The sequence below is a fragment of the Crotalus tigris genome, unplaced genomic scaffold, assembly GCF_016545835.1.
Source record: "Crotalus tigris isolate CLP2741 ecotype Arizona unplaced genomic scaffold, ASM1654583v1 scf7180000024347.1601321, whole genome shotgun sequence".
In the NCBI taxonomy this organism is placed as follows: Eukaryota; Metazoa; Chordata; class Lepidosauria; order Squamata; family Viperidae; genus Crotalus; species Crotalus tigris.
Genome location: NW_024100516.1, coordinates 599971 through 624445, shown reverse-complemented (window position 1 = coordinate 624445; position 24475 = coordinate 599971). Strand labels below are relative to the sequence as shown.

Here is a 24475-nt window from a genome sequence, read left to right as displayed (position 1 = left end):
ATAGGTCTCACGAAAAACTGCTATCACTTGAGAAGCTTGTCCTTTTCTTAATGAAATTGAGTTCAAGGACTCTTGGTTCTCAAGTTTCCACAGTGGGTTCTAAACCCACATTTCATATCTACCCCTCTTACTGACCTCCCCTTGTTTAATTTACAGAATGGTGAATTTTATACTAATGAGACAGCGTGAAAGAAGCATGGAGCAAAATCGTGATCTGTGCGGCTGCTGCTTCCTCATTTAATACGTTCCCTGCAAAAAAAAAGCAGACCCTCGGCCAGTGTATAGCATCACAAACGCAGCGTGACTGATTTGCAACACCCCACAACCACAACCCATTACTCGCAGTTGTGGGTTGTCTTCTACCTCAGCAGTGGTGCTTTCAGCTGGGCCTTCAGTAAGAGCAGCAGGCTCAGATGTGATCCAGAGCTCCAGGCTAAAATATTTTCAGGATGGTGTGGGTAGTGAAATTGCTTTGAGTTAGTTAATACAGGTAGTCCTCGACTTAACAACAGTTTGTTTAGTGACTGTTCAAAGTTACAGTGGCACTGGAAAAAGTGACCTATGACCATTTTCACACTTAACGGCCATTGCAGCATCCTCGTGGTCATGTGATCAAAATTTGGACCCTTGGCAACCGACTCGTGTTTTTGACAGTCGCAGTGTTATAGGCTCATGTGATCAACTTTTGTGATCTTCTGACAAGCAAAGTCATTGACTCTTGAGATAATGCAACCGTCATAAATACACACCAGTTGCCAAGTGCCTGAATTTTGATCACCGGGATGCTGCAACGGTCGTATGTGTGAAAACTGGTCATAAGCCACGTTTTTTCCAGTGCCGTTGTAACTTTGAAAGTTCACTAAACGAACGGTTGTAAGTCAAGGATTGCCTGTAATATGAAGAGAGCATCGAATTCCTTCTGTAAGCCATCATAGTTGGGGGGGGGGGGGAAATTGGCAAGTTTCTTAGAGATACCTGAAATTGTTTGCAAAGAAGAGTGGTGACCTCATGTTCATAAAATGGACCAGATATCTACAGTATGGTATTGAGTTCACAGAACTAGCCAACGGGTTTATATTATTAGCTAGGGGCACCTGTATGATGATGTTTATGATGACAATGTTATCCATTCAGTTGCGTCCGACTCTTGGCGATTCTATCGGCCAGATCTCTCCACATCTATAGGCACATATGTGCCTGTAGGATGTGATCAAAAAGGTCCAGATGGCAGTCCTAGTGGTACAATCCAAGATTTGTCTGTTTGATATATCTGTCATGCGTGCCATATGCTGTATGTTTTTATTTGTATGCATATATAATATATCTTTTAATTGGTGTGTAGTTTGCATTGTGGATAGCATTCAATTTCATTGTGAGAAAAACAACACAATAAAGATATTCTAATTCTAATATACATACATAATTCTAATGTACATAGAAAACAGGCAGAGCTTAGAATAGATTATGCTGTTATGTTTGCTAGCTGCATTTTTTGGGCTGATGCTTATACCCACGGTGTGTTATTAACCAACATTAACAGTTTGCATATGTGATTGGTACAGTCAAAATAGAAGAGTACTTACGCTATTTTAAGGGGAATATGGAATGGGAAAGCTCTCTGTTTTTAATGTTATAACTAGTCCTGTACCAAATCCACTAAATGAATGAATACATAATGATATCTGAGTTCTTAAAACTCCAGGGCCTTTTAAACTCTGTGTACTTGTTAAGAAAAATAGATTTACCAGCCTAAACTGCTCGTTGTGCAAAAGGGCAGAGTATTTGACTCTAACAAAAATATTAAGCAGTCAACGGCGTTCTTTTCCATTTCTGTGTTTTTTTTATAAGCACAAAATAGTTTAGAACTATGACAAACAATTGGAAGCGTCAGAAATCTAACAGACCGTGATTCCCTTTTGTTCTGCCCTTAGGAGAACCTTGTTAACATACCTATCTGCGAAGATTTAACTCCAGGATCCGCACCCAGGATCTGTTTCGCCTCGTTTCACAAGGACGGCATTGTTTCAGTAAGTGAGAGTTCTTTTATCTTTTTCAGGGTTTCCAAATAACTCACAGGCAGATGATACAGCAGAAACCAAACGCATGACTTCGATTCTTCCAATGCATCTGGCTGAGGATACGCAGCATAGCTGACGATAGAAATAAAGGGGGCAGACATTTTCCCAAGTATCAATCTGTGGCCAAAATTGCCACTTTAATCAAAGATAGGAGTATTATGAAGGCAAGGATAAAATCTAAAAAAAAAAAAGGAAAAAAAGAAAAGCAGCACAGTACACCAGATTGCAAAGCCAAGTAACTACAGTATTATCCATTTAGCATTGCAGTGGTCTGACGCTGGTGAGAAAACTAACAACCAATCAGTGGTCTAGTCAGTGTTACCAAGTAAACATCTCCATGTGGGAGTTAGGATATTGTGCGGAAGAAGAGTTTATAGTCAGAAAGACTGCATACCAGTTATATGGGTTAGTTTTCAAAAAAAGATTAGTCCTACATAGGCAATGTACTGTATTTGCCCGAAAATAAGACTGGGTCTTATAATTAACTTTTGCTCCAAAAGACACATTAGGGCTTATTTTCCGTTAGGTCTTATTTTGGGGAAAATACGGTACTAAATGTGTCCGTCTGGCAGATAATCTTAACTGGGGCTTATTTTTGGGATGGGGCTTATATTATGAGCATCCTGAAAAATCATGCTAGGGTTTATTTTCTGGTTGGGTCTTATTTTCAAGGAAACAGGATAGGTGGAAAGCCACGTTAGTCTGTGGTAGCCTTTTTTCAGGCTAATAAATTTTACTAAAAGGCATAATTTTGGGGCGGGTATTGACAAACGACTCACTAACACAAAGAATGACACCAGACCCACACTCAGTAAAACCACACAGGAAGTCACCACCACACATCCACGCAAAAAGCAAACCCAAAGCCACACCGATGATGAGGCACAACCACAAACCAGAAGTCAGACCACAGCTGCATCATTAGCCACTTTAAGCCCCTCCAATCCATACTTTATTTATTTATTTATTTCTAAAATTTATATGCCGCCCAATCCCAAGGGATTCAGGGCGGCGTACAAAATTTAAAACAATAATATGACAATAAAACAATAAAATAAATACATTCATACAGCGTGTCCGATCATATCCCACCCCCCACCCCCCGTGGACATCAGCCCCAGGCCTTCCGGAACAGGAGAGTTTTAATGGCTTTCTTAAAGGCCGGCAGGGTGGGAGTAGTTCGAATCTCGGGGGGGGGGGGGGAAGTTGATTCCACCAGGTCGGAGCCACCACAGAAAAGGCCCTTCCCCGAGGGCCCGCCAGCCGACATTGTCTGGCCGACGGGACCTGAAGGAGGCCCAATCTGTGGGACCTCACCGGTCTCTGGGAACTGTGCGGCAGTATGTGGTCCTGTAAGTAACCTGGTCCTATGCCATGAAGGGCTTTAAAGGTGATAACCAACACCTTGAATTGCGTCCGGAGACCCACAGGAAGCCAGTGCAGCTTGCGGAGGATAGGTGACACGTGGGCATACCTTGGCGCGCCCACAATCGCTCTCGCGGCTGCATTCTGAACCAACTGCAGCCTCCGAACGCTCTTCAAGGGTAGCCCCATGTAGAGCGCGTTACAGTAATCCAGTCTTGAGGTGACAAGGGCTTGAGTGACCGTGAGTAAAGCCTTCCGGTCCAAATAAGGCCGCAACTGGTGCACCAGGCGAACCTGGGCAAAGGTCTCCCTGGCCACAGCCGATAGATGTTGTTCCAAATTTAGCTGTGAGTCCAGGAGGACACCCAAGTTGCGTGCCTGCACTGAGGGAGGTAAATTTACCCCTCCCCAGTACTAATGATGGACCATCAAGTTGACCTTTGGGAGGCAAGACCCAGAGCCACTCGGTCTTGTCAGGGTTAAGTCTAAGCCTGTTCACCCCCATCCAGACCCTCACATCTTCCAGGCACCGGCACATTACGTCGACTGCTTCACCAAAAGGACACGGGGTGGAGATATACAATTGGGTATCATCCGCGTACTGATGATACCTCACCCCGTGTCGCCGAATGATCTCACCCAGCGGTTTCATGTAGATGTTAAAAAGGAGGGGGAACAGGACCGAGCCCTGAGGCACCCCATGATCGAGGCGCCTAGGGGTCAATCTCTGTCCGCCCGCCAACACCGACTGTGACCTGTCAGAGAGGTAGGAGGAGAACCACCGCAATAAGGTGCCGCCACCCCCACTTCTCCGAGACGACGCAGAAGGATACCATGGTCGATGGTATCGAAAGCCGCTGAGAGGTCAAGAAGCACCAAGATAGAGGAATGACCCCTATCCCGGGCTCGCCAGAGGTCATTGGTCAGTGCGACCAAAGCATACATGAAGCAAACTAGCATCCACCATGAAGATGAGGCACGACTACGAACATGAAGCCAAAAAATAGCAAGGCAGCCCATCATCTTAAATCCCCCTGCAACTCAGACTAACCTGAGCACAACAAAGCCCCCACCCAAACAGAACACTCCCCCATCCAATCAGAGCACAGCCAACCCCCCATCCAATCAGAGCACAGCCAAACCCCTAACCAATCAGAACACACCTCCACCCAATCAGAACACAGCCAAGCTCCCACCCATCAGTTCATACCTCCACTGGCAGTTAAAAGGAAGAAACAGCTAAGACCACACATTGCTCCTCGAAGCACGAAGCTGAAAACACCAGCCTGAAGATGACGAATGAGACTTCGTCGAAATGTCGCCAAGACACTTCCAATTTTACGTGGGAGAAAACCCAAATAACCAAAGACCTACATACAAACACCTGCGAAAACCTCAGAAAACATATATAGCAAGATTTTTTTTTCCTGTTCAACTTATTTATTGTTATTTAAGAGATGGATGCCAGGTTTGCCTCCTTCCTTCCAGTTAATACTCATCAGGAATCAGGTGCTTAAGTATGTTTCCATCCTCCTCATAGAGCATCATCTGCATCAGGCAAGGGAGCCTGAAGCCCCAAATTAGGTGTAATGGGTGATGCATAGCTACCATAGGTCTGTCTTTTTTCATAGCTTCTAGTAAAAAAAAAGGTTGGTTTCAGTTGCCCAATCCTATATTTGGTTTAGCTCTGATCCACAGCAGTGTAACAAGAAAGGAGCTGGATCTTCACTCTTCTAGCAGTTAAGAAAATTTGGCGTTTGCACTATCTCCATTTTGGAGTCATTAACCAAATGAAAAACGGGGGATAGAAATATAAGTAAACAGAAACTGTTCCTACATTAAATTAGCCGCTGCCCTTTGAGAGTTTCCCTGGTCTATTTTAACCTGTTTTCTTGCTGTCTTCTTTTGCGGAGTAACAGTCCATTGCTCTGATTCATTGCATCTCTCTTGGGAAAATAGAAGCAGTCTCTCTTACAAGTACCTGAACAAAAGTGCTTACTGGACCCACTATGTGGATCTGCAAAACGTTTCTCAATTCCTGCAGGGCGGATTTTAGTCTTTCCCTCCGGGCTTAGAGCAGGGGTCCCCAACCCCCGGCGACATACCAGCACCGGTTTGCGGCACGCCAGAAACCGGACCGCACAAATGAGCGAAGCCCCATCCGTGCACACATGGGACGCAGGCAGCAAATGAAACCATGCTCCCAACCATTTGCAGAAAAGTCTCTCTCCATGGAACCAGTCCTCAGTGCACAAAGGTTGGGGGCCTTTGGGCTAAAGACTGTCTTGAGAGGACCCAGGACCAGTGGTGGGATTCAGCCGGTTCGCACCACTTCAGCAGAACCGGTAGCTAATTTTTTGTTGCCCAGGCCCAAAATGGACTTCTGGAAGCGGCGTCCACACAGAGAACCGGCTGTTACCATATTTGAATCCCGCCACTGACTATACTGCTATTTATTTGTTTCCCTGTTCAATTTATTTGCCGCCTAACTTGCTGTAGGGCTACTCTAGGCGGCTTAAAATAATAAAAAGGAAGAAAAATGAAAAGTGAATAAATAGAACAAAAGTAAAATAATAAAACAATAAAATACAAAAGAACAAAACAAGAATTAATGCATCGATACAATAGCAGTAGCACTTAGACTTATATTGTAACGATGCTAAGAAAAAGACTCAGGCATGTCTTGGGCAGTGGTTTGAAGCTGCATGACACATCTTCACACAGCTTCTCCAACTCTGAGTTTATTGTTTTTTATATACTTTTTACATACATAGGCTTTACCATTAACTGCTGACATTTTACATTTAGAAGTTTAACCTTTAGTTGTTGACATAAAGTAATTGAAAAATTCCTTCATATAAGCAATTATTTTCTAGTAACACATTACCTGTTGAGAGCAGGTAAAAACAAATACAGGTAAATTAGAAAAGGAGAAAGAACTGATAAAGACAAGAAGAGATAAAGACAGGAAGAGATAAGGGGGAACTTATTATTTAGGTAGGTAAGATATTAAGTCAAAAGGGGGTGATCTTTTGGCTGCTTCCTTGGGACAAAGGGTATCAAAAGGTTATGAGGTTTGTGGGGGGCAATGCATGGCAGTTTGCTGCACGTGCAAATTCCTCCACATTATATACCGCTTCCCAGTGCTTCCCAGCCCTCTCTAAGCGGTTTACAGAATCAGCCTGTTGCCCCCAACAATCTGGGTCCTCATTTTTACCGACCTTGGAAGGATGAAATGCTGAGACAACCTTGAGCCGGTCAGGATCGAACACTTGGCAATGTGAGCAGAGTTAGCCTGCAATACTGCATTCTAACCACTGCACCACCACCATCACAAAAAAGATGGATGGCTAGAGAGCTAGAGTTTGAGTCTACCATCTCCAGTGTGGAACTCGCCCATTTGCTGCCAAGGTCAGTCAGCAGAGCTATCCTTCCAAAATGCCTTCAACTCCAACTCAGTTTGAGTTTGTCATTTTTTTTTTTCCTGGGCAAATAGGCACGCTTCCAGTAGAACAGGATGTGCAGTTCCCTTCCGTGCATTTTTTTTTTCAAAAGAAAAAGCAATCTAAAAATAAAAATTCACAAAAGGCCAAGAACCAGATGGACAATAAGAAGCTTCTGGGTGAAAAGGGGCACCTGTGGGAAACATATTGGAAATTCCAGGTTTGAATTCAACACATTATGTCCGCATTTCTCAACCTTGGACGCTTTCAAATGTGTGGATTTCAACTCCCAGAATTCTTTGCTGGCTAAGGAATCCTGGGAGTTGAGGTCTGCCCATCTTAAAGTTGTTGGAGTTGAGAAAGGCTGGTCTAGCTATTGAACGAGGATGGCAGGTGACAAAAAATGCCAGTGGGCATGTCCAATTCTAGGTGAGTGTGCCGCGTGCTACCTGCATTACAGCTACAGAGTGTCAGTCTCACCTAAAATTCTGGGAGCAGAAATCCCACATCTGAAAGTTGCCAGGGTTGAGGAACACTGCATTAATCTATCATTTAAACGTTGGAATAAATGCTCTGAAAAGCCTGGATGAAATAGAGCAAGGTTAGGGCTTTAGTTGAATCAGGTTGGTTGGTAGATGGTTAAAAGTGTGCTGTTTAATCCTAGTGATTATATTTCTTTGTAATCTTTGTGCATTCAGAGAATTCTCTCTGGCTAGAAACCATAACAGATGGAGGGTGAGTGTGTAGCGTGCCACCTGCATTAAAGGTACAGAACATTAGTCCTGCCTAAAAATTCCGTGCTCATTTGTGGCCTATAAAACATATAAAACCAGTGCACATAAATGCACTCATTAGCCCCCTCCCGTCAAGATCAGGCATCTAATGGAATCAATCCCTGGCTTAAAAAAAGATACTATTAAGGCACAAGCTTTTGTGAGCTTCCACTCAGATGCATCGAAAAGCTAGACTGTTAGAGGATTTAAATTGAGAAGGAGAGAGGGAGGGGCAGACAGATTGATTATGCAAATGCAGATTGCATGTGAGATATTAAGAATTGTAATGTGTTAAAAAAAAACCTTGTATTTGTTAAGAACTTTTGAGAGAGCAGAATGTATTTTGATGGGTGTGGGTTTGTTGATTGATTGGTTTTATTTTATTTATATCCCGCCTTTTATTCTTTTTACAAATAACTCAGTCCAGCATACCTTCGTCCTGTTTACCCACAGCAACAACCCTCTGAGGTGGGTTGGGCTGGGAGAGAGTGACCGACCCAAGGTCACCCAGTTGGCTTTCACATTCATGACTAGAACTCACATTCTCCTGGTGACTGGCCCAAAGTCACATCAGCCAAATGTCATGGCTTAAGGCGGGACTTGAACTCACAGTCTCTTGCTTTCTAGGCTTAACCACTAGACCAGGGGTAGGCAACCTTGGCTCTTTTATGACTCGTGGACTTCAACTCCCAGAATTCCTCAGCCAGCCATGGCGCAGCATGGAAACCTCTCCCTTTCTCCTCAGCATGGCTGGCTCAGGAATTCTGGGAGTTGGAGTCCACACATCTTAAAGTTGTTGAGGTGGAGAAACAATGGACTAGACCAGGGGTAGGCAACCTGGGCTGTTTTATGACTCGTGGACTTCAAGTGCCAGATGCACTTATCGTGTTTCCCCGAAAATAAGGCCTACACCAGTGGTGGCGAACCTGTACCACGCGTGCCAGAGGGGACACTCGGAGCCCTCTCTGTGGACATGCGTGCCTCTTTGGCTAAATTTTCGCAAGAAAAAGCCATTTCTCAAGCCCCTTCCTAGCCAAAACAAGCCTCCAGAACGAGTACGCTGTTTTCAGCTTTGAATTATATCAAATCTGATACCAGAAACAGAGTAACAGATGACCCGAGTGCTGCATGTGTTGCTTTCAAACTTACAAAGTATAAGCCAAATTCAGACAAATTATTGGCATGCATACAACAACAAAAATCACATGAATTGTTCAAAAGCATGCCAAATGCAAACTTTTACCTTTCAGTAAAAAGTGGTTTGTATCATTGAAAGCTTTGTTATTGTGTTTTTCTTTTAAGATGAAAGATGTTAATGTATAAGTTGTTTTTTCTAAACGAAAACCTCAGGATTCAGATCAAATTGCCATGTTGGCACTTTGCGATAAATAAGTGGGTTTTGGACTGCAGTTTGGCCACTTGGTCTCTCAAAGGTTCAGTGGCCTACACCAACAATAAGCCCTAGCTAGATTTTTGGAGGCCGGCCTAATATAAGCCTTATCCCAAAAATAAGCCCTAGTTTTGGGGCGAGGCACACACCTAAAAATCAAGCTGGGGGGGGGGTAGAGCTGCCCCACCCGCCCCGCACCCACTTACTTTGCAGCCAGGCCTGTTCTTGCTGGCCCACTTCTTCTTCTGAGGTCTCTTCTGCAGCCAGGTCTGCCTTTCTCAGTCAGTTTCTGGAAGGCCTATGCAGCCAAGAAACGAGCTATGGATTCAATCCATAGCTCAGTTCTGCAAGATCTCAGCAGCCGAGCACCCAGCTAGGGGTTGAATCCATAGCTCGGTACTCGGCTGCTTAGGCCTTCTGGAAAGGGCTGACTGCAAAATGCAGGCCCGACTGCAGCTGCAGAACTTCGGCCCCAGAAGAAGTGGACGGCTGGGTGGGGCTGTCGGTGCCAGCGATGAGGTAAGACCGGGTGCCTCTTCTGGAGGCAAAAAAATAAGTAAAAATAAGACCTGGTCTTATTTTCGGGGAAACACGGGTACCAATCATGTTACTAGCTTAACCACTGCAGTGATTCATTTAACAGACATGGCAGAAAGATAATAAAGTTGGCTGTGACTCACTTAAGAACTGACTTGCCTAGCAATAGAAATTTTTGGCTCCATAGTGGTCATAAGTCGGCTACCTATATATCCCAGTTACGTGATGATTGTCTTCTCTCTGTGCCACGTTCCTTTTAATGTGTTTTCAGGTTGTTAACAATCTTGCTCCCAGTTTATGGAGTTTCTTTTGCCCCTTGTAGCAAGGGAATGACAGCTAGGTGTTTTGGCTTAATCAAAGGCAATGTCTATCTTGTAGTTCTCTCACTTATTTTGGCCATGTCGTGCGGAGGAATTCATTGGAGAAAGCAGTTATGCTTGGAAGAGTTATGCTTGGAAGCTTTACAAGGAAACCAGGCCACCGAAGAACAACGTAGCTGGACACCGTCAAAGTTGACACCAGCCCGAACATAGAGAAACTCAAAGAGATGGTGCAAGATCGGAAGATGTGGATATAACTGAATGGATAACATCACCGCCATCATCTTGTATTTGACATAGAGGAAGAGGAAGCAAATTTGTTCTGGGGAGGGGAATAGGCTAGTGTCAAGGCCAGGGCAAGTTGCTAGTTGGAGAATTATGCTCATTTCCTGAATATCATTTTTCAGCAACTTCCTTTATCCACAAAGAGGCTGCGTTTACACAATGCAGCTGATAGTCATCTCTTTGTCACATTCTTTGAACTTGGTCGTTTTCCTGGAGACGCTTCACGATCAGGCTAGGGAACATCATCAGTGCAGCCAAGACTAAAGTTTGCTGGTTATATATGCCCAGCCAGCCTTGGTTGGGGTGTGGTACCAGTTTTCCTTGGTGTTCCTTAATAATTAGGGTACGGTTTCTTGATTGTTTAATTGGCGCGGTTTCCTGCTTATCTAGTTGTGAGCTGCTAGAAAGGATTTTATTTATTTATTTATTTATTTATTAAAATTTATAGACAGCCCCAGTCCCGCAGGACTCCAGGCGGCTAACAATAAAAACACAATATAACTTAACAAGACAAACAATACAGTAACATTCATCCAGGGGTCAGATTTTATAAACCCCAGGCCTGCCAGAAAAGCCAGGTCTTAAGCAGCTTGCGGAAAACCAACAGGGTGGGAGCGGTCCTAATCTCCGGGGGGGGGGGGAGCTGGTTCCAAGACGTGGGCGCCATCACAGAGAAGGCCCTCCCCCGCGGCCCCGCCAAATGGCACTGCTTGGCCGACAGGACCTGAAGGAGGCCCAGCCTGTGGGATCTAACCGGACGAAGGGAATTATGAGATAGTAGGATGTGCTGCAGGCTGGTTTTGTTTTGTTTTGTTTTGTTCCTTGACTTTGGGTGGTATCTTTTCAATGGCAGGAAGATCTCCATGTGTCTTTCTAAGTATGCCATACATCCAGAAAATCGCTAGCATTTTTGGATTTGTTTTGGCTTAAAAATGTCAACAGTTTCCCAGCTGAAATTGTGATTGCGTTTGCTTGTGTTTTGAGGGATTACGGAATTTTCATCATGTCTTTTGACTGCCTTCTGTTGAGGTTCAAGATGCCAGGCCTGTATGTCCTACGTAGTGGCTGTTACAGTTGTGACACTGCCTGTTGTAGGTATCTTCTCTTTTTTTCTTCTTCAGCTATTAGCTTAAGTTGTTTTGGAAGGATGTGATCGGTTTATATGTCACTGTGATGCTAAGAGGTTACAGTCTCAGGTAGGTTTTTTTATGTATGGACAAGGCATGGTTTTCATAGGTTGAGATAGAAGTGTTGTGATAAGGTGTATAATTAAATGTAGCACAACAAATATGCATAAACAAGCACCAAACGTAGCCCATCCACTAATGCTGTTACCTATCCTGGCAACGAAACATTTGCAAATAGAAGGCAGTGACAAGCTTATGCCAAGAAAACCTGCTGGATTATTCATATAATCATCATGATCTGACGTTGCAAACCTAGCTAACCTTGTCCGATCCAGCAGGCAATGTAGGGTAATGACGAAGTTTGGAGCCAGAATTTCTATCCCTGAGCAGCACAGTTATAAAGCTTGATGTCATGTTGACTGCCTCACTTTGCAACGGCAGTTCCAGCGGTCCCCAGTTATTGCCATTAAACAAACCACAGTGGGTCATTAAGCCAGGAGCTCATGGGATCGCAACTTCCTGCTGACTTTGCCATTGACTCTCCTTGTGAAAGTCACAAGCGGCGATCATGGGACGTTGCCACAGCTGGAAATGTGAGCCTGTGGTTGCGTGCCCGGATGATGATCAACAAAGATGATCAGGGGACTGGAGGCTAAAACATACAAGGAACGGTTGCTGGAATTGGGTATGTTTAGTTTAATGAAGAGAAGGACGAGGAGGGACATGATAGCCGTGTTCCACTATCTCAGGGGCTGCCCCAAAGAAGAGGGAGTCAAGCTATTCTCCAAAGGGCCTGAAGGCAGGATGAGAAGCAACGGATGGAAACTAATCAAGGAGAGAAGCAACCTAGAACTACGGAGAAACTTCCTGACAGTCAGAACAATTAACCAGTGGAACAACCTGCCTCCAGAAGCGGTGAATGCTCCAACACTGGAGGTTTTTAAGAAGAGACTGGACAGCCATCTGTCCAAAATGGTATAGGGTTTCCTGCCCGAGCAGAAGGTTGGACTAGATGACCTCCAAGGTCCCTTCCAACTTTGTTGTTGTTGTTGTTGTTGTTATTTGATCACAGGCTGTGATGGCTGAAACTTGAAGGACTGGTCATAAATACCACTTGTTCAACACCTTCATAAGTTTGAACAGCAACTGACCGAGCGGTCCTTAACAGAGGACCACCTCTACTACAGTGGAGACTGTTCAGGACTTGCACTTGTCTTACAGAAATTTGGCTCCCTGGATACGGGTAGCCCTTGACTTACAACTGTCATTTAGTGACCATTCAAAGTTACAACAGCACTGGGGGGGGGGGAAGCGATCATTACCGGTTTCTTTACACTGATGACCATGATCGCAGGACCATAATCTGGATGCTTGACAACTGGCTCATCGTCACGAAGGTTTCCCTTAGCCACTATGTTATTTAACAGTTGCAACGATTCCCTTTAACAGCTAGGGTGAGAAAGGTCGTAAAACGGGACAAAAACTGTTAACAGCGGTCTTGCTTAGCAACAGAAAATTTGGGCTCAATTGTGGTCGTACGTTGAGGACGACCTGCAATTTGTTAGCCTGTGGCAGGGGTAGGCAACCTTGGCTCTTTTATGACTGGTGGACTTCAACTCCCAGAATTCCTGAGCCAGCCACGCTGAGGGGAAAGGGAGAGGTTTCCATGCTGCGCCATGGCTGGCTCAGAAATTCTGGGAGTTGGAATCCACACATCTTAAAAGTTGCTGAGGTGGAGAAACAATGGATTAGGCCAGGGGTAGGCAACCTTGGCTCTTTTATGACTCATGGACTTCAACTCCCAGAATTCCTGAGCCAGCCTGGCTCAGCTTGGAAGCCTCTTCCTTTCCCCTCAGCATGGCTGGCTCAGGACTTCTGGGAGTTGAAGTCCACGAGTCCTAAAAGAGCCAAGGTTGCCTACCCCTGCACTAGATAGAATAGGGCTCTTCAAACGTGGCCCTTTTATGACTCGTGGACTTCAACTCCCAGAATTCCTGAGCCAGCTTGGGGGAACTCTGGCCCCCTCATGACTCGTGGACTTCAACTCCCAGAATTCCTGAGCCAGCCTGGCTCAGCTTGGAAACCTCTCCCTTTTCCCTCAGCGTGGCTGGCTCAGGAATTCTGGGAGTTGAAGTCCACGAGTCATAAAAGAGCCAAGGTTGCCTACCCCTGGCCTATGGTCTAGCCTACAGTGTTGTGTTCCCTGGTGGCCCCTCAGCAAATTCTTATCCTGCTCCCTTTGCAGCCCAGAAGAGGTCATCCTGGCATCCTGCTTGCTGAGATTTAATACTCTCAGCTACTGCCTTATCTCTGATTTACTCTACCTACCACTTGTTTCAACCTCTGAGTACCTGGCTTCTCTCCTTCATGCTCTCTGATGTCCACTGTTGCCCAGCAACCACAGCTGATGCTGATCTGCTCTCCCGGCTTGTCCTTCCCTCACCTCTTCTTTGTCTGCCTTTAACCCTTAGGGACTTCAGCCGCTCTGCTGATGACAGGCTCACTGTTTCCTCAGCCTTGTATTCATCTCTTTCCATCCCCATCTTTAGTTAAGCCAGGTTGGTCTATCGCTCTGCCTCTCTCCTCTGATGAAGGTAGATGCATGCTGGGTATGGAGCTGGCCAGTATCATATCACCACCTCCCAAAAACCTTAATAATAATAATAATGTTAGAAGGGACCTTGGAGGTCATCTAGTCCAACCCCCTGCTCAGGCAGGAAACCCTACTATTTCAGACAAATGGCTGTCCAGTCTCTTCTTAAAAACTTCCAGTGTTGGAGCATTCACCGCTTCTGGAGGCAGGTTGTTCCACTAGCTAATTGTTCTCACTGTGAGGAAGTTTCTCCTTAGTTCTAGGTTGCTTCTCTCCTTGATGAGTTTCCATCCGTTGCTTCTTGTCCTGCCTTCAGGCGCTTTGGAGAATAGCTTGACTCCCTCTTCTTTGGGGCAGCCCCTGAGATATTCGTTTAAAACCAGACCCATCACTCGTAGCTAACATCATAAGACTACGTCTGGTTTACTTTGGCCACATTATGCGTGCAAATTCACTGGAGAAGGCAAGGATGCTAGCAATGGTTAGTGGAACAAGAAGAAGGGGCAAGTGAAGAACACGCTGGCTTGATAACATCAAATTGGATGCAAAGTTGAACATCCAACAACCGAAAGAAGCTGTGCTTGACAGGGTGGCATGGAGAACACCTGCCTATAAAGTCGCCAAGAGTTGGACACGACTAAATGGATAAAAACAAACAATTTGTTAAGTAAATTTAAATAGCCACCCACCTCACACATAGATGACACTGGACAGCTTACAATTTTTTTTTAAAAAAAAATCCATTTTATAATAAAACCCCATTTAAAAAAACCTCACCATCTCCTCTATGGCAGGAATAACGCAACGCCTTGACTGCTCCCTCTCCGTCTCCCAGCCCCATTGGCAAAAATAAAAATTTTAGGGGCTTTCAGAAAAAAAACAGTAGGCTGGGGCCAAGCAGTGTTTCTCAACCTTGACAATTTTAAGGCCTGTGGACTTCAACTCCCAGAATTCCACAGCCAGCAGTGCTGGCTGTGGAATTCTGGGAGTTGAAGTCCACAGGCCTTAAAATTGTCAAGGTTGAGAAACACTGCAGAGGGAAATGATGTTCCATAAAGAAATGGCCACCACCGAGAGGATCCTTTTTCGTGGTCCCACCAGATGATAATCCCTAATCAGTGGCACCTGTAACCTGCCCCACTTCCCCATCCAGGTGGGCCGGGTAGATGTAAAACGTTGCATATAACCATAACGCAAACATTAGTGATAACATTTCTCAGTGCAGCAAAAAGAGTGGCTTTTTTTTCCAAATCAAAAGTAGGTAATTTCATATCTGTTAGCAAGATTTTGGATGCTGGTGGAGTTTCGATTCTCGGAACTCGAGCAAAATTGTTTTAATTTAACTTCCACTTCAGAAATTGGGGGATGCAAATCCCAGGGGATTCCAGGGCTGTGGATTATTCTGGGAAGATGAAACAACATCCCGGAAGAAGGCAAGCTTCTTCTGTACTGTTCAACAAAATGCAGATTATTTTTTAAGCAAAAAAGTAGCTTTCTTCCATGTTGGACGTGTCTTTTGCCTCATTATTTTAACTGGGTTGAGAAAAGGGCTTGCAAAAAGCTCTCTGCCACCTTTGGTCTCCTGTGTCTTTAAAAGGCAGGTTTTGATTTTACATTATTTAGACCAAAGTTGCCAAGGTTGAGAACCCCTGATTTAGACTGAGGCTGCCTTATCCAAAATTTGACCGTCATTTGTTTATTTGTCTCTAGGATGTCAGGTGCTTTTAAAAGGTTCAATTTTGAAAATCAGTTAAGGGAAAAATCTTTTGTTCTCCATCTCTTTTGCTATTGTTGTCTTGGAAGGGGATCCCCCCCCCCAGCGAGGGAAAACAGAGTTAATCCAAGGGCTTTAAAAATACCTTTTCCATCAGGCCTGTTTAATCTAGCATAGCCTAGCTGCAGTGACCTGATCCCAAAATATCTGGCAGTGTGTCTTCTCTCAGAATATTTGCTGCTAAATAATGACAGATGGTGATTTAGCTTGGTTCCAAACTGAAACCCGCTACTGCAGAACTTGAGAAAAATGTGGACAGAAGGGAGAATGAGGTTCAAGGACTTTTTAAATTGGAGTTAATTATACCCACACACTACAAATTCAGACAACCAGCAGCAAGGTGGATAGACTCCATTATACCAGTGATGGATGCACTGTTAAGAACAGACCTGAAAGACCATGTGAGGGAGGGATTGTCATGGAGAAAATCTAAACGGTCATTAAGAATCAACGCTGACTTGATGGCGCATAAGCAGCATGTTGAGTTTGACACGATAGGTGGGTTTTTAATACCCACCTCCTAATTTTGTTGTTAGTTGCGAAGTCGTGTCCGACCCATTGCGACCCCATGGACAACGTTCCTCCAGGCCTTCCTGTCCTCTGCCATCTTCTGGAGTCCATTTAAGCTCACACCTACCTCATCCAACCACCTCATTCTTTGTCGTCCCCTTCTTCTATTGCCCTCAATCTTTCCCAGCATCAGGCTCTTCTCCAGTGAGTCCTTCCTTCTCATTAGGTGGCCAAAGTATTGGAGTTGCAACTTCAAGATCTGGCCTTCTAAAGAGCAGTTGGGGTTGATCTCTAGGACTGACCGGTTGGATTACCTTGCAGTCCAGGGGACTCACAGGAGTCTTCTCCAGCACCAGAGTTCAGAGGTGCTCTTATGACCCCTAATTTTAATCTTCAAATTTCCATGAGATTAGAGTAGCGATCCTTCCTTTACGATGTGCTATGTTTTGATCAAACTCTATTGAAAAGTTATGTAATACATTGAAATAAAAACACATATACAGGTAGTCCTCGACTTACAACAGTTCATTTAGCGACTGCTCAAATGGTTACAACGGCACTGCAAAAAGTGACGTATGACCATTTTTCAAACTTACGATCGTTGCAGCATCCCCCTATGGCAGCGGTTCTCAGCCTGTGGGTCGGGACCCCATTTGGGGTCGAACGACCATTTCAGGGGGGTCGCCAAACAACGCAGTCCGCCATTTTTTTCCCTTTTCCTTTTATTCTGTTGGCTTTCAAAAGCCAATAGGAATTGTCCAGGCTGTCTCTGCCCTGCTGAGCCCGCCAAAAGTCCCATTCTGCAAACGGTGCTGCACCAGTTGAGTAGTCCTCGACTTACGACCGGTTGAGTAGTCTTTGACTTACGACCAGTTGGGGTTCGCGGCATTAAAAAGGTTGAGAACCACTGCCCTATGGTAACGTGGTCAAAGTTCGGACACTTGGCAACTGGTTCATATTTATTTATTTTTAATCATTTAACAGTTTAATTAGTTTATGTTATACAAAAAAATACAAAAGCCAATAGTAGGAAAAAATAGGGAGGGGAAAAGGGAAGGGAAAGGTGAGGAAAAGAAGGGAAAAAAGAAAGAAAAGGCATTGACATCCGAATCCCTCTGGTGCTGTAGACCTTTTCACAGATTGTACCCCTTTTAGCACAGGACAATATTTGAGTACCGCCAGTGCTTAGCAAGGTGTCAAAAACTTGATAACTAAAAAAAGAGAGGGAGATTTTGGGTTTTATTTTATTTATTTATTTATTTATTTATTTATGAGACTTATATACCGCTTGAAGTGCGAGCACTCTCTAAGCGGTGTACACCAGTAAGCAATGTATATATATATTTACATTGCCCCCAACAATCTGGGTCCTCATTTTACCTACCCCGGAAGGATGGAAGGCTGAGTCAACCTTGAGCCGGTGAGATTTGAACCGCTGACCTGCTGAACACAGTCAGCTAAAGTGGCCTGCAGTACTGCACTCTAACTGCTGCGCCACCTCGGCTCTTCTGTTCTGTTAATCGGCGCTGCTGATTAATAAAAAAAGAGAATTTGGGGCCAAGGGGATGTTTGAAGTTTTTTGTTTCACAATCTTCTTGCTAATCTATTGGGTAGTAGCAAGAGGTGCATTGATGGATGGATTGATTGACGATGTGCCATCAAGTCCGTGTTAAACTCTTAGCCAATACATACAGGTAGTCCCCAGTTTATAATCACAGTTGGCACCAGAACTGCCTTAACAAGTCAGTTGTTATGTCGAAGCCTATTTTATGATGTTTTGGCCACAGTTGTCAGGCAAATCACTCTAGTTCTTAAGTGAGTCATACTGTCATGAAGCGAATCTAGCTTACCCGTTGACTTTGTTTGTCTGAAGCTGGTTGGGAAAGTTGCCCAGGATGACTTTACGACCCTCCAGAATGCTGCAATTGTCGTAAATACATGCCAGTTGCTAAGCGCCCAAATTTTGATCAAGGGACACCCCCCCCCCCCCGGGATGCTGCAACAGTTGTAAGTGCAAGGACCTGTCGTACGTCACTTTTGTCAGGGCTGTTGTAACTTTGGTGGTCACTAAATGAAGCGCTGTAAGTCAAAAACAACCTGGGTTTTACTGATTAGATTCATTTGTTGTTATAGAAATGGCTAGTTTATAATATTATGGAAAAGTAAAAAGTTGAGGTTCAATTTTAATGCTTCCTTCTACTGCAGCAGAGGAAGTCTGTTCTTTTTCTCTTCTCCCCTTCCCTTTCCCCCCTTTTTCCTCCCTAGTGTGTCCTACTATTTGCTTTTGTATTTTATTCTATAATCCAGGGCTTTTCAACCAGTGGTATGGGTACCACCTGTGGTACATTGGCACCTGGCAGGTGGTATGCGAGCACCCTGGAAAAGTGGTAGCGGGGGAGGGGAATGAGCTGAACCGGTGGCAGCACCGCACAAGCCTGAGTGAGAGATAGCTGGAGTTGCAGGGCTATCAGAGCTCAGCGGAAGCGCCAGGATCAGCACTTCTTCAGGACTGTCAGGGCTCAGTGGAAGCGCCAGGATCAGCGCCAGGCTCCAGCTGGAGCTCGGCACTGATCCTGGCGCTTCCGCTGAGCCCAGAAGAAGTGCCGATCAGCTGGAATGTTGCAGCCTCTCCAGGGGCTTGTGATTTATATTCAGATGCTTGGCCACTGATTCATATTTATGACAGTCACAGTGTCCCAGGGTCATGTGAAGTGACCAAAACCTGCTGCAACCACCCAGCAGACCAGGGGAGGGGGGGGGATAAAACCAAACACTCCCCTCCTCCCGCTGCCAATCCTCAAAAGAAATTGTCACAACAATGAAAACCTCGGACAGGAGGAAGAGCGCCGCCGGACGGGCAGGCAGGTGTCTTGCTTGGTTGTGGCTTGGGGGGCACTTTTTTCAGTGCCATTGTAACTTTGAATAGTCACTAAGCAAACTGTTGTAAGTCGAGGACTACCTGTACTTTATCACTTTTTTCCTTTTTTTTTTTTGTTTGGTCATCAAGTTTTTGACACCTTGCAAGGCGACTGGTGGTACTCAGATATTGCCATATCCTAAAAGTGGTACAATGGGTGAAAAGGTTGAAAAGCCCTGCTATAATCTAATAAAATGTTACAAATTTTAGAAAAAGTACCAGTTTTAATTTCTTCGGTGGCTGTTCCTTTGTTGAATCCCTTTCCCTTTGCACTGACAAATGTATGATGAATTTATCCATGTTTATTAATATGCACCACTACCAACTAGCTCAGGGGTCTTCAAACTTGGCACTTTTAAGACTTGTGAACTTCAACTCCCAGAATTCCTCGGCCATCATGGCTGGTTGAGGAATTCTGGGAGTTGGAGTCGACAGGTCTTAAAGTTGCTAAGCTTGTAAACCCCTGAGCTAGCTGGTCGGCCCTTCTTCCTCTCTCCCTCTCCTCTTCTTCTTCCCTGCCTTCTGAGCTCTCCTTCCATAGTGTAGTAAGAATGCACACCCACCCACCTCCAGTCCCTTCACTGTACCCTTAAAGACACAGAAATCAAGCGCAAAGCAAGAAAGACTCACAAAAAGCCTCCCAGAATAAAGAAACACTGACTACATTTTTTTCTCTCTTTAAACTGCTTCAGGCATTTCTCTGTTTAAACAATGTAGCCAACAGGTTGCGGCAATTGCGAAAAGCGATAACTTTAAATTAAGCTTGTTTACCTACAAAGAAAACTTGCTAAAAGCCATAGACAGACTCAAGATTAGGAGATAAAACTAATTACGTTTGTTTAAAGGGATTAAACCTACGGAAGGCAATGCTTTGGACTCATTGCTAGCCTCTGTGAAACAGACTAAAATATTCCAATAACCAAAGCACACAAACTGAGTCTCTGAATTACAAAACGCTGTAAAAACTATTAAAATCCTTATGGTCATCCATTCAAGCTGCCAGTTGACCAGGAACCCACTGGCTTTCCGAAATAAGCCCACCTCCTTTCCGACATGCTCGTCTCCCGGCTTTTCATTTCATCAGCGCTGATTACATTCTCCTGGCTAGAGAAAATTAATGTGATGCTGCAACGGTCCTAAGTGTGAAAAGTGATCATGTCATTTTTTTCCCCCAGTGCCGTTGCAACTTTGAGCAACCACTGAATGAACTGTGTTGTAAGTCGAGGACTACCTGTATTATGGAAAACTATTATTTTGTCTTTTGCATGTGGCCAACTCGCACTCCAGCAGAGATGCTAGGTGGGAGGAAAGTGGGAAGTGAAAATGAGCCAGATGACGTGACCTGGGGCTATGAAAAGATTGTTTCATCAAGACTTCAGCTGCTGATATGCTTGTTTAAAAAAAGCAGAGTCTTCAATAAGAGAGAGAATGAGGGAAGAGGAGGCCCTGAGTCATTTGGACAGATATTATCTCTCATACTAAGCGAGCTGCAGTGGGAAAGGTCTAACATGAGAGGCAAATACATCATGAAAAATGCATTGAATGGAAGGAATTCAGCATTGGGCTCCATAAGGGATGGTTATCACAACAGAATCAATCTTCTCTCTAAATCAAGGATGTCCAACCTTGGCAACATTAAGACTTGTGGACTTCAACTCCCAGAATTCCCCGACTGGGGAATTCTGGGAGTTGAAGTCAACAAGTCTTAAAACTGTCAAGATTGAATTCCCCCTCTAAACACTAGCCTGGCCACCTTTGAGACAGGTAAATACATGGAATTCCGTGATGGTGATTTGAGCCCACCTGAAGGAGAAGAGGGAGGTAGAAGTGGAGATGAAGGAGGAAGTATGGAAGAAGGAGAAAAGAAGGGTTACCCCCCCCCCAAAAAAAAGAATTCCTCCTCTGTGCTTGGTCCAGAAATTCAGGGGGTCTTGGCAGAAGAAACAGCACACTTCGCCTCTCTCTTATCAAGTGTCCCCAAACTAATCAACGTTTTTGCAGCCATCTTATCTTGCGCTTATTCACAAAACTTGGAGATGGACTTGCTCTTCAGAGCATTTGCTAAGGCAAACTAGGCCGGAAATACATCCCCTCCGTGCTGAGCTATATGACCAGGGTAGATTGAAAATATATATGAGGGTAGCAATAGCACTTAGATACCGCTTCACAGTGCTTTACAGCCCTCTCTAAACGGTTTATAGAGTTTACAGCCTATTGGATCCTCATTTTACCGACCTCAGAAGGATGGAAGGCTGAGTCAACCTGGAGCCAGTCAGGATCGAACTGTTGGCAGTGGGCAGAGTCAAGCTGCAATTCTGCATTCTAACCCCTGATCCACCAGGACCCTTTCTATGCTTATGAACCGTTTGGCGACAGAATAGCCCAGTGGTGGTGAACCTATGGCACAGGTGCCAGAGGCGGCACTCAGAGCCCTCTCTGTGGGCACGCGCGCCGTCGCCCCAGTCCTAGGCCTTCAGCTGGGTTTTATAAAACCTTTTTGCTTTAGGCCTCCGCCACCGTGTGCAAAACAAAACAAAGTTCAATCAATCAGTCAATTTCAACTTCTCGCGGGAAAAAAAAGATCTTGCAAAGTTGGAATTGATTGATTGAACTTTTTAGTCCCACCCAGTCTGCTGTTACCACCGCAGCCATGCCCACCCAATTGGCCACACCCACCCAGCACCCGATGATGCATAAGTGGGTTTTGGGTTGCAGTTTGGGCACTCGGTCTCTAAAAGGTTCGCCGTCACTGGAATAGCCTTTAGTAGTGGAACCTTGCATTTTATTGTTACTGAGGAGCAATGAGAGGTTGCAGTGACACTCCTGAAGTGGGATAAGCTGGCTTTTTCCACATCGGGCTGGCTGGGCACTGCTCCTTTTGTTTTCTCATTGGGATGAGTCTCAAAAGAGGTCTCGCCTGGTTTTTTTCTTGCTTTTCCTCTGTGGAAATAACAGGAAACCGTCATCTCTGTTTCTTAGCAGCTTTTTTTTACTAGAAGGGAATGGTGTGAGCTATGAGGAAAGCATCTCCTCATAGGGCTACTCTATGGATTCCCTGTTATTGTGGCTTGCTGAGCCTATATCAGATCATCTTCCCATGAATCATTAGGTTCTCCTCTGGGGAAATAAAAGCAGACCTTTGTGCTCCAGTGGCGATGGGGTCTGCTGCTTTTTCCTGATCAGCCTGTTTTGGCCCTAGCTGGCAGCTAGAAAAATAACACGTACTACATAGTGACTTACATAGCTTTCCTTTCTCTCCCCGTTGCCTTTTCTATCTGCACAACAGTCTCTCAGGCTGAAAACTGGGGCTAGAGAAGCATTTGAGCTCAAAATAAATATTGCCAATGCAAACTAGCGGAATGTGTTTGGAAAACCTGGATGAGAGATGGGTGGCTAGAAGCCAAGCCACGGATTTCAGGTGGTCCTCAGCTCACAATCCCAATTAAGCCCAGCCTTTCTGTTGCTGAGCAAAGCAGTTCAGTGAGCTTTGCCCCCTTTTATGACTTTTCTTGACACCGTCGTTAAGTGAGTCAGTACAGCTGTTAAGTTAATAACTCCATTGTTAAGTAAATCTGGCTTCCCAATTGGCTTTGCTTGTCAGAAGGCCGCAAAAGGGGTTCATGTGACCCCGGGGACACTGCAACCGTCATAAGTACATGCCAGTGGCCAAGCGTCTGAATTTTGATCACGTGATCCTGAGGATGTTGCAAAAGGTCGTAAGTGTGAAAAAAGGTCACCGGTCGCTTTTTTTCAAGGTTGCAATTTCAAGCGGTCACTAAACAAATGGCTGTAAGTCAAGGACTTACCTGTATAACGAATTCACATTTTATCACGTTCACAGAAATAATGTTCATCATTTAGACCCTGCTTTATTTTTTTTTCTATGAAAAAAAGGGATGGATGCTTACGATTAAATGTATTAATTTCACGATAAAGAAAAATGTCACTCCTTTGTGTAGTCAGAATATATAGGATTGAACCTGTCCCTGTCCTGATAAAGCTGGTCAGGCAGTAAAAAGATCCTGGGAGATCTTCCAAATGATCCTCATAACAGAACAAAACAGAATAATAGAGTTGGAAGACACCTTAGAGGTCAACTAGTCCACGGGTCAGCAACCCGCGGCTCCGGAGCTGCATGTGGCTCTTTGAGCCTTCTCCTGAGGCCACTCTGTTCTTCGACAAGCTGACAAGCTTATTGGGCGGGGCTCCTGCCTTTGCTGTCTCCGCAGAAAGCAGAATCTCTCTCTCTCTCTCTCTCTCTCTCTCTCTCTCTCTCTCTCTCTCTCTCTCTCTCTCCCACACACACACACACACACACACACACACACACAGAGAGAGAGAGAGAGAGAGAGAGAGAGAGAGAGAGAGAGAGAGAGAGAGAGAGAGAGAGACTGAGTGGGGGAAGAGGACTGGCAGACCAAGAGCAGGAGAGAGCCAGCCCAATAAGAATGTGTGTCAGCTTGTTGGAGAACAGTGTGAAGCCAGCTTGCCAGGTGAGCAGAAGATCAGAGAGAGGGAGAGGAGAGAGAGAAAGAGAGGGAGAACTCATGCACAGCAGCCTCTATTTCTTTTTAATTAAACTCTTCAATCAAGCTCCCCCCCCTCCTGTGTGCGCACAAGTTTTGCAGCTCCCAGTGTTTTCTTTTCTCTGGGAAACGGGTCCAAGTGGCTCTTTGAGTATTTAAGGTTGCCAACTCCTGTTCTAGTCCAACCCTCTGCTCAAGCCAGAGACTCTAAACCATTTCAGACAAATGGTTGTCCAGTCTCTTCTTTAAAACCTCCAGTGTTGGAGCACCCACAACTTCTGGAGGCAGGTTGTTCCACTGAATAATTGTTCTGACTATCAGGAATTCCAGCTTGGTTCTCTCCTTGATTAGTTTCCGTCCGTTGCTTCTTGTCCTGCCTCCAGGCGCTTTGGAGAATCGCTTGATCCCCCTCTTCCTTGTGGCAGCCTCTCAGATATTAAGACTGCTATCATGTCACTCCTAGTCCTTCTTTTCATTAGACTAGACACGGCTGCAGAGGTTGGGGAACCGGGCCTTTCCTAATCCAGCTCAACACTTCATGTCGCAGAGTGCTAGTTTCACGAAGATAGGAAACCACTTTTTATGTCATCTTTTGAATACTTTTCTTCCTGACAGGGTAGCTCAGGATGGGAGATCAGAGGCAACGTTCGTTATCCACGTCCGGAGAGTCACTATATCATGTTCTAGGACTGGACAAGAATGCCACCTCAGATGATATTAAGAAATCATACAGGTAAGGGGGTGGGAATCTCATGCTGAAGATAGCATTGATTTAAGATGCATTTTAAACATTTGCAGGCCATCGCAAGTTTTTTTTTTATTGAAAATTTTTAAAAT

The 24475-nt window shown here is 44.9% G+C and overlaps 1 protein-coding gene across 2 annotated transcripts in view; it reads left to right on the top strand.

Annotated features, from left to right (window-relative positions):
* Positions 1-24475, top strand: part of DNAJC5 (DnaJ heat shock protein family (Hsp40) member C5) — a 71828-nt gene that overhangs the window by 30140 nt on the left and 17213 nt on the right. For both annotated transcript variants that reach the window (XM_039326934.1, XM_039326935.1), the window contains exons 2-3: positions 1932-2027; positions 24254-24371. In XM_039326934.1, coding sequence (XP_039182868.1) covers positions 24265-24371 — 107 coding nt within the window. In that variant the 5' untranslated portion in view covers positions 1932-2027; positions 24254-24264. The remainder of the gene's footprint in view (positions 1-1931; positions 2028-24253; positions 24372-24475) is intronic.